The sequence below is a fragment of the Apis dorsata genome, unplaced genomic scaffold, assembly GCF_000469605.1.
Source record: "Apis dorsata unplaced genomic scaffold, Apis dorsata 1.3 scaffold_52, whole genome shotgun sequence".
In the NCBI taxonomy this organism is placed as follows: domain Eukaryota; kingdom Metazoa; phylum Arthropoda; class Insecta; order Hymenoptera; family Apidae; genus Apis; species Apis dorsata.
In genome coordinates this window covers 367,848-378,547 of record NW_006263353.1, presented here as the reverse complement: position 1 = coordinate 378,547, position 10,700 = coordinate 367,848, and the positions used below count along the sequence as shown (strand labels likewise).

Here is a 10,700-nt window from a genome sequence, read left to right as displayed (position 1 = left end):
GATTTATTAATCTATTAAAAACCAATTTTTATGCTCTACGAATTTTTATATATTTTATATGAATAAAATTACCTAGATTTCCGTTTATTATATATTTATTATTTTTCGTTTATCAGTATTTATGGTTATTTATCAAACTGTAATTATCAAATTGTAAAATAGATTGAAATCGATTGAATTACACACATATAAAATAGATATATACACGTCAACAGTTAAATGAATAAACAAATTATGATTAATCAAAAAAATATGTATAATGGAATCCCCACCATAGATCGGAACCGCGTGTCCAGAGAAAAGTTGAATATAAGACACATGGTGGCGCTGAAATCAGTTCGTTTTGTTGTCATCAGCCACATTTACACTTAGTTGTTTTTATCAAGTTTTTAGTAAAACGTTTAATTTTGTATTCCTCCATTTCACTTCGATTCGAACGATAAAAAAATGCTAAGAATTATATGGACCATACACACAAAACTTCTTAACGAATAATACGAGTGAAAATTGCTGTTGTGTGTTAACACTCGACATTCAGGTTAGAATTTGATAACCCACTTTTTTCGAAGCAAAGAATTTACTTTTTTGTATTGGTCATTTTTTAAAGAATTTCGTTTTGTTCTCTAACAAATTTTAAATAAATCAAACTATGTGTCAAATTTGATAACAAATTTTATGGGATTTATATATTATAAGAATTTTATATTTTCTATAATTCTAACTTTTATATATAATAGTATTATGTTTATTATTCTGTATAATTTTCTTTTCTTTTTTACAAAATAAAAGTATTGTAATTTATTGTATATGATTTTAGTTATAATTACAAGTTTGGAACAATTTGACAACATCAGAATTTGATGGCACTTGTATGGTGTCGCAGATAGTAATATTTATTAAATGGTGATTACCAGTGCCATGGAGAGGAGAATTAAATTAAAAACACTGAACAGTCACATAACATGCAAGATATGCAAAGGTTATTTGATAGATGCTACTACTGTTACGGAATGTTTACATACATTTTGTAAAAGTTGTCTAGTGAAACATTTAGAAGAAAAGCATACCTGTCCAACATGTCAAATTGTCATACATCAATCTCATCCTCTCCAATATATAAGCTTTGACAGAACTATGCAAGATATTGTCTATAAATTAGTTCCTGATCTTCAAGAAAGTTAGCATTTGTTTATTAATGAAAAAAAAATCATACATAATTAACAATATATTTGATTTAATTTTTTTTTTTAGATGAAATTAAAAGAGAAAGAGAATTTTATAGAGCAAGAGGTTTACCTTGCCCAAAAGATATATTACCAAATGCTGGAGATGTTGAAGAAGAAAAGGCAACAGCAGATGCACATGCAGAATCAGATTATCATCGTACTGATGAACAGGTAAGAAGATGATTAACACTATTATATGATTTGATTTGATCATAATACTAAAAAACTAATATTTTTACAGGTTAATGTATGCTTGGAATGCATAAATACAAGTTTAAAGACTTTGAAACGAAGATTTATCAGATGTTCTGCCCAAGCAACTATTACGCATTTAAAAAAGTTTATTGCCAAGAAAGTGTTAAATGGAATGGAAAAATATCGAGATGTAAGTAAAAAGAAAATTTATATTGGAATTAAGATTATTGATTGATTAATTAATAGTAATATTAATTAGTAATACTAATTAATAGTATTAATAATTAGTAATATTAATTAAATTTTTGTAGATTGATATTTTATGTAATGATGAACTATTAGGTAAGGACCATACATTAAAATTCGTTTATGTAACAAGATGGAGGTTCCGGGACCCACCTTTAAGGCTACAATATAGACCACGAATAGATATTTAAGATTAATATTTGTATGTTCGATTCGCGATAAGAATCACAAAGAATCTTGTACCTACTTTGAATGTTTTCTTGTTCTATCCGTGTATTGCCCGTCATAGTACTTATTTCATTTTGGCATAGCAAAAACATTAAATTTTAAAAATAATTTCTTGCTTAAAAATAAAAGAGAAGTTGCTTTATAGATTTTTGATATCTTTCTATTATGTAGTAGAAAGAATGAATTAGATTACCGATAATCATTAATACATTTTTTAATGATAACAATTCCATTATTTTACAAACATGATCATCTCTTTGTTTCCTTAGCATTCGAAATCATTTATGTATTATCTTTCATTGAGTTACATTAACTCATCTTTTTAATGTTTATTATGAATTACTTTCTACATTTATATAATGCATAAATATAAATAGACCAAGAAATCATAGCGATAGTGAAATAATGGGAAAACAAATTTTGTTTGCTCACATTATCGCTAAATATAATTCTAAATATTTAGTTATAAATATAATAACTATGATATAATCACCTTGTGCATTTTTGTATCAATTCTCTATAAATTTTTAGTTTGAAGATACAAAAATGCCAATTGGTGTCTCATAGATAAGAATTTGTTGCTTTTTTGCACAGCAACAAAAAGATTGCTCTTCTTCTTGTAATTTTAAGATGTGAATTTCTTTTTATACATATTCTAATTGTATATAGAATATTTTTGACAGAATTCCGATAATATTGCGTGTAGACGCAGCTTTGTATTAGAGAAAAAAGAAAATGGAAAAAAAAAAAAGAAAAGAAGCTGGATCCGGTTAAGAAAGATTTGGATCCCTTTAACTTTGTATGTTTATGCGCTGTACACATTCTAATTCGATCTCGAGTTTCTCTCAATGCCGGGATACAAAAAAATTTTATCAGATATAACATATTTTCTCGATGAATTTGATAAAGACAACGACGCGTTGAGCGAAACGATCGGGATTTATCGCTTGTAGTTACATGAACTTGTTTCGACAAAAAAATGTAAAGCGAAAAAACGTGATTATATGTAAATATTCTAGAAGAAAAAGTGAAGTGAATTCACCTTTACAATGTAGCAGCATTTTATGAATGCTAGGGCTTGTATGTTGTACACTATGTGTGTATTTCCATAAATTATTAAATAAATATGTTTTGTACAGTATTAATTGAATTGATTAATAGAATCCCAAATATCATCTTATAAAAAATAAATTGAAACTTTGTAAATATTTTTCAAATATTTCAATCAATGAGAAATATATAATGAATTTTTTGAACTCAATTATACATAAAATAATGACAAATTATTAATATTAATAATTTAATTAATTTAAGTTTCGTTTCGTTAATGAAACTTGTAAAATTAATTTTATTATACAATTATTGCTAATTCTAAGCTAAAAATAATACAATAATATTAGAATATTAAAATTAGAATTTAGAATATTATCAGAAATAAGTATTTATGATTTAGAATAGATTTTTAGTTTAGAATTTTTATTTTTTTTTGATATTCAAAAATTAGATTTTTCTAAAGCATTATTAGAGAATTTCAAATAATCATTTTTATCTCAAGCCTCTACCTGGGAAATCTTGATGATTATAAATATCCATATATCACGTTATTCTTATTAGCTATACATAAAATAGAATATTTGTGATTTTCAAAGTGTATTTGATTGGTAAATTTTCTTCTTGAAAATCCAATAAAATAGTCATTGAATTAATCACAACTCTTAGATAAAGACTGAATAAAATTAATGCTATGAAAAATTATCAATTGAATAATGATCTTGCTGCATATTTTTGAATTGCAAAAAAAAATTATACTTATTGGTATAAAACATAAAAAAGAAATCAATATATTATAGATTCATGGCATATTTCTGGGAAAGTGTGAAATTTTTAACTTCTTTGATTGATAATATATAACATATTTTATATTTAGAAGCAAAAAAAAACTATGAAAATTATTATATAATATTATTTCATAAAACAATAATAAATATATTAATTAATATATTAAAATTTACATTAATTTTTCAAATATAGCACATAGAAAGGATCATAAAAAATACCGGTGGCCAAAATTTCATGTGAACGACTACTCAATTTAAAGTAGCACGCATGCGCAGTAACTGAACAGGCTAAAGTAAATCAACGCATGCGCGACGTATTCTCAAGTAGTTTATGGTCAATGTGCGTCGAGTAGAGACCGTTGCTGCTGTTCAGCAGCACGGTAAACGTGGTTTTGTTGAATAAATTTTGATGAATTTGATTATAAGTATCAATAATTTCTCATATGTCTGAACTACGTGCAGTTTCGAAGATAAATGAGCTTACAAGATAGCCTCTTCTCCGAGGACGTGGAGCACGACGTGACTCTATTTTCAAAAGACAAGAAACGAAAAAGGTAGGCAAGCCAAACGATCACATTTCCTGATGTAACGACGCGCCTTTAAAGGTTAGATGTCTACATTTTTTATAATGTGTCTTCGAGTATTTATTCTTGACTTTCATTTTCTATAAACTTTTATCATAGTATATTATAATGTTTTCTCCATGAAATTATTGATCTTAAAAGTTTAAAAGATACATTATAAAATTAGTTGACATTTGTCAATCACAAAAAAAAAATAAGATAAGATACGTCATAAATAGCATTAATTTAATAATCGATAAATTTTTTTAATAATTTTCATAAATGTTACATAGTTAGATCTGATTATGTTCAATTTATTTGCATTTTTGTAATTAAAATTAAGATTTTAGAATTTCAAAGATTTAAGATACATCTGCTAAAAAGTTTTCAATAATTTACTAATATTTTTTAAATTCTCAAACAAAATATATAAATATTACGATTTAAAGATAAATGATATTATTTCTTCCAAATCTTGATCACTATTACATGCATTTTGAAATGATTTCCTTAATCTGTTTTTTTTTTGTATATCCTGTAAATTTCGAATATTTACGCTTTTTTTGCCAGATACTAGTATACTATATAATATATAATACTATATAACAAACATAAAAAACGAGAAATCATTATTCAATGTAAATAAAAATGCATTTACAAATATTATTAGTTTTTTTCACTTATTTTTAAATTTTTTTATGTTGATTTTCGATTATAGATATATATTTTGTCTTTATATTTTATTCGGAACGTTATAGTAAGAAGATAATGGGATTTTAAGTTGCGGATATTGATTAAATAACCCTTCATAAATGACGGAACTAGCGTATATACGTCATTAAATAATAAAAGAAAATTTATACGAAATACTAAGTTTAATGGAACGTATTATTTTCATCGACTACAACGAAAATAACGAAAATGATTATATAAAATTAAAAATTGCTGCAAACAATATGTATATATTATAGTATAATGTATAAGAATTGTAATATATGCAATTTTTTTATCATTCAATATATAGTTTTAACTATTTTAGAAATAGTTAATAAACATGTAAAATTTCAAAAATAGGTGATAACAAAATTTAAATATATTTTTATTTATAAAAAATGATAAGATTTTATTTAAAAATTAAAAATTTTAAAAATTATTTAAAAATAATAACAATAAAAACAAAAGCATGATTATATGCCGTATTGTATAATTACTGAAATCATGTGCAAGAGAAACAGCTGAATGATTTTGAATGCCCTCTGCACGGATAATTGTTAATCTATGGAGTGTAACCGGTCTCTGAGCGTATGTCGCTCACGTATACGCGTGATTACGTGAACCACGCAATACTTACGAGATATACAACACTCCATTTTTTCTTTGTAGTACAAGGCTTGTTAATTTACTCCATTTTAAAACGTAATTAATATTATACAAACTGACGATTCAACAATCGAATCACAAGATTAAAAAGTGCGATTATTTTATTTGAACGGTTAGAATTTGTGTATTCAATTTCTTTTTCTTCTTGGTTTTCATATACGTATACAAAGGAAAGAATCATAGAAAACCATAATTTACCATACTACACGCTTCGTTCCATCTAAATGGTTGGCATGTAATTTAACTATCATGGAATGCTGTTAAGGTGAAAATTTATCTTCTCTAGTATCCTCATTGTTCGATCATTTTATTTATAATCTGAGATAAAAATGCGTTTCCTGTTTCCTATTTTTCTGCATTGTGTACGCCCGCTTTGTAATAGTATTGTAATAATTTTTATGCTTTCTAAAAACATCCGCTTACAATATTATAATAAATTCCACTTTATCCGACTGTTTTATATTGCTCGAATATAACTGGTTTTCATGAAGTGTAGTTAAAATGTTAACGAGATCATAATATGAACGAAATGTGATCGAAATGATTTGTGATTATTCGGACGTAAGGAAGGCTTTAATTTTAAGGAAACCAAGGAAGGAGAAAGTGAAACGTTATGTAAAAGTTAGCCGGTATGTGTTCATCTGACAGGATATACGGCAAAGTAGCCCGGGACAAGACGATTACGTTCACCCGTTGACCGTCCTCAGTCCAGTCTCACTTTCAGTTGCGATCATAACGTGTTCTTTTCACTTTTACAGGGTACTCGTCTTTCCACCTGTTAATAACTATCGAAGATACATCATACATCAATTAGTGCGGGACCGTTTTGTTGATCTACACACGTTCTCAATCGGCCAGGGTTCTGCTAGGCGAACAGTAGTTTGTTATAAGAGTGACGTGATAAGGTATCAGAGTGTCTATTAATTTCATAATTTAATTATGAGTTGAATAACTTGATGATATTGATTTTCATTATTTCCCATTTAACGGATAATTATTAATATCCTCTTTATCCATAATTTGTGGATAATTTGTATATATATTGATAACAATGATAATTCTGAGATTTGAAAAAAGATAGAATAAATTATATTTAATTGTAAAATAAGTATTTATTAAGGAATTCTTATTATATATTTTTGAAATTTAAACTATGATTAATTATAAAATTAATGAATTTATTTATTAAATTCATTAAAAAACGAAAAATAGATTCTTTTCTAATTTTTTACGAAATTATTATGATTTATATAATTGATAAAATATCAGATTAATGTACAAATTCAAAATTTTTTTTAATTTAAAAATTTTAGTTTTTAAAATATTTTGCATATATTGTCGATCATATTATTGATATTAATATTGCCATTGCGGTTCCTATGAAAGTAAAACAAGCCCTATATTAAATCAGATTTATGCGAAATTCACAGACAAGTCTAATATTGTTACGAAATGGGTTTATAAGAATGGAATTACGCAGCAACAAACGAAAGTGAAACTGGCCGACTCAAGGTCACTTAGCGTAGTATTTAAATGCGTCAAAAATCTATTTAACTGATATGAGAAAAAATTTTATAAAGTTAATAAAAGTGTAATTTTTTCATTTTCAATATTTAAGGGATCCCAAATTGGATGGTGAACAGTGTACATCGAATTGTGCAACAAAAAGTATTAGTACGTTGCTCGAGATGGGTATTGAAGGTCAGCGATCACCTTCCGCATCTCCTGAACGGATACGAATTCAAAGACAAGGTAATTGGAAAATAAAACAAAAGTTTTATTATCTAAAAATATAAAATAAAATTAATTGAAATCTTCATTCGATTTTTTAGTGAAATCAACGCCAACAGTTGAAATTTATAGACCACCAGCTGTTAGGAGGGCTAGAAATGAACTTCAAACAAATATGGACCAAGTTCAAACACAAGCAACTGTAGATTCATCTATTGGAAAGTAAGAAATTATAGAAAAATATTTGCATCTTTTTTTTCATAATCTAAAGAAAAATTATTTTAATGTATATTTAAAAAATTTAATTTCATCAAGAACTTCTCGTCAAAGAAGACCAGATCGTGCAGTTTATATACCAAGACATCGTAGAAGTTTAGAAACAGAAGGAAGTCCTCAACCATTAGAATCTATTCGTGTAAATCGTATAATTAAAGACAATTCATCTTTATTTTCTGCTCCTCATGGAAAATCGAATTTAAATATTAAAGAAGCAAGCTCTGATGTACAAGAAAATAAAGAATATATAGAAAAAGAAAATACTTTTGATGATGATCAAAATAATACGGAATTTCACCTCAATATGTGTCTTCAAACAGAGATAAAAGGAATAACTTCTTCAAAAATACCTACAATGAAAAGTAATAATAAAGAACCAATCGAGCAGTTAGAAAATTTAAATAAAAATGTGCCAAATGATTCAAATAATTGTAATGCTTTTGAAGTTCTTGAAACTTCATATGAAATAACTGATACAGTTCACTTACAAACGATTGAAGGACAAGAAATATCTAATTTTAGTGAGAATAAGAGTAGTTTAGATTCAGTTGAAACATGTATATATAGTGAAGTTAATGTTAATGAAGAAATAAACACATCTGATAAATGTAAAGATAATATTATTATGACTAATTCAACTGCAAATAATAAAAAAAATATGGAATTTTCGAATAAAGATGAAATAACGAATCAAAAAAATACGCAAATGATGCACAATATGGTGTCAAACGTGTTAATTATCTCAGATACTGTACAAAAGGAATCACAAGCTGTTAAAGAAGTTATTCCTATAGTATTACCGGAGAAAAAAGTAAAAAAAATTGTACGACAAAAGAGTAAACCTGCACCACCACCTTCTCCACCTATTAAAAAAATTAATAGAGATGAATGTGATTGGGATAGTTTATTTGATGATAATGGTGACTGTTTAGATCCAACTCTCATAGAAGAGGTAAATATTTATAAATATTATCATTTTTCAATTTAGAAAATAAAATTATTTTTATTTGAATTATTTTTATTTTTAGCTAACGTCAGCTGTTGGTAATGTTATGATAGAACAACCGAAGAACGATTATAAACCCTACACCAAACACATTGAAGTATCTAGTGATGAATTTGCTCATGTGGTTGAAATTTATAATTTTCCATCAGAATTTAAAACGAGCGATTTAGCAGCTGTTTTTAGTCCTTTTAAAAATGGTGGTTTTGAATTAAAATGGGTTGATGATACGCATTGTCTTGGAGTCTTCAGTAGTCCTCTTGTTGGTAATTAGAAACGAGTTAAAATTACATCAACATATGACTAACAAGTGCTTACTCATCAAATTGTTTTTAGCTGCCGAAGTATTGGCATCGGATCATCCATTTGTTAAAACAAGACCCCTAAGTGAAGCTACGGCTTTAAGCAAAACAAAAGCAAAAAGAAGCGCAGAATTTTTACAACCCTATAGAAGTCGCCCAGAAACTTGCGCGGCATTAGCAAGACGATTAGTTACAGGTGCTTTAGGAGTGAAATTAGCCACTGCTAGACAAGAACGCGAACATGAAAAAAACATATTACGCGAAGCTAAAGGTAAAGATACTAATTATATTGGAAAATTTAATTATATTCTGACAATATACAAAAAATTTCATAAAAATATAGAAACAAGATATTTTCTTTTTATTTTTAGAAAAACGTAGATTAGCCAATAAACAGCGAGAAGATGTCTGGGAAGGTATTATTCCTGAAAAGTAGCATTATTTGTTGAAAATGTAATATTCATACATTGAGAATTACTTATATTATTATGTGAGTGTTTTATGACATTTACATGTATTTGTGCCTTACTCATCTATTTTCATTTTTGACAAACTTACTTTTGTCGAACTGATTTGGCGATTGGTTTTGGGAACATGGGATATTACTTGCCAATAGATGAGTGTGGCATGACAAAACTACCAACGGAAATATTTACTTAGGACTGGTAAAATAAATTTCCAGTGCTTGTTTATTTTCTACATATTATGCATATCACAATTTTCAGACCAGAAAATATTGGAATAAGTGTGCCTGTTGTACTATTTTCTAACAGAAGGGTATTAAGTATTTTAAGTAAACATGTAGATGAAAGCGATTTATAGCCTTGACATATTAGAAAACTATATAAAAACAAACGTAGAAGCGTTTTATGATATATATGATTATTCTTACCTCGATAGTTGCCTCTGTTATATAAATTTATATATACACCATAAACAATACTATGTTGTGCAATGATAATACAAGACAATAAATTAGGATGGTAGAGAACAAAAATATCCTTTTACATATGCACGTGTGCGTGCACATATATCTCATAAGTGTCAATGAGATATAATCAAATTGTGTCTTCATAGAATTATGATTTTACAACAAGAACTATACTGAAATATGATGTGGCATTTTATTATTATATGCAACATAAGATTATTATAGTTACATTTGTAGTTAAACATGAAATTATTATGCCACTTATTATATTACATGTACATATATAAATCTGTTATATATATGTTAAAAATTTGACGCACAATCACAATCTATCTATTTACTTACATAAATTACAGATTTTTTTAAAAGAAAAAAAAAAAGAAATAGATTGTATTTTTATATACAATTGTTACCACAGAGGAATAAATGTATCGCCAAATCCTAGTCAATGTATGCAAGAAACATGTTATCTATATTGTATATTATATTACTGAATTTGTCAGAAATTGACAAAAGGATTAAAAAAAAGAATAAAAATATTTTATGTACTATATCTTTCATGTATATTTCCAATCCACATAGAACTTAATTACATTTTAATCTAATTGCAAATTCAGAAGTCAAAAATTTACACTGATTAAATGATACTGATATAAAATACATTCATTCAAAAATGGCAGTATTTCATACTGTACATTCGTACAGCGATAAAAAATACATATATGTATAAGTTGAAAAAGTTATTTGATTCATTAAATAGATTCATTATCATTATTCAATC

General features: G+C 26.6%; 2 protein-coding genes across 4 annotated transcripts; both read left to right on the top strand.

Annotated features, from left to right (window-relative positions):
• Window positions 1-300: 300 nt before the first annotated feature.
• On the top strand, window positions 301-3,036 carry LOC102674676 (polycomb group RING finger protein 3). Its single transcript, XM_006609043.2, has 5 exons — window positions 301-538; window positions 818-1,177; window positions 1,252-1,397; window positions 1,468-1,611; window positions 1,733-3,036. The coding sequence occupies exons 2-5, from the start codon at window positions 901-903 to the stop codon at window positions 1,856-1,858; spliced, it is 693 nt and encodes a 230-aa protein (XP_006609106.1). The 5' UTR covers window positions 301-538; window positions 818-900; the 3' UTR covers window positions 1,859-3,036.
• Window positions 3,037-4,039: 1,003 nt separating this feature from the next.
• LOC102674288 (coiled-coil domain-containing protein R3HCC1L) lies at window positions 4,040-10,472 on the top strand. 3 transcript variants are annotated; one of them, XM_006609041.2, is made up of 8 exons: window positions 4,040-4,287; window positions 6,435-6,581; window positions 7,295-7,428; window positions 7,509-7,629; window positions 7,723-8,635; window positions 8,712-8,952; window positions 9,023-9,259; window positions 9,360-10,472. In XM_006609041.2, exons 1-8 carry the CDS (start codon window positions 4,208-4,210, stop codon window positions 9,422-9,424), a joined length of 1,938 nt encoding a protein of 645 aa, XP_006609104.1. In that variant the 5' UTR covers window positions 4,040-4,207; the 3' UTR covers window positions 9,425-10,472. The 3 variants fall into 3 exon arrangements, 2 of the variants coding, with proteins under 2 accessions (XP_006609104.1, XP_006609103.1); XR_420759.2 differs by lacking the exon at window positions 4,040-4,287 and adding an exon at window positions 5,502-6,305 and having other exon boundaries at window positions 8,712-8,948; window positions 9,360-10,470; XM_006609040.2 differs by lacking the exon at window positions 4,040-4,287 and adding an exon at window positions 5,512-6,305.
• The last annotated feature ends 228 nt before the right edge of the window (window positions 10,473-10,700 follow it).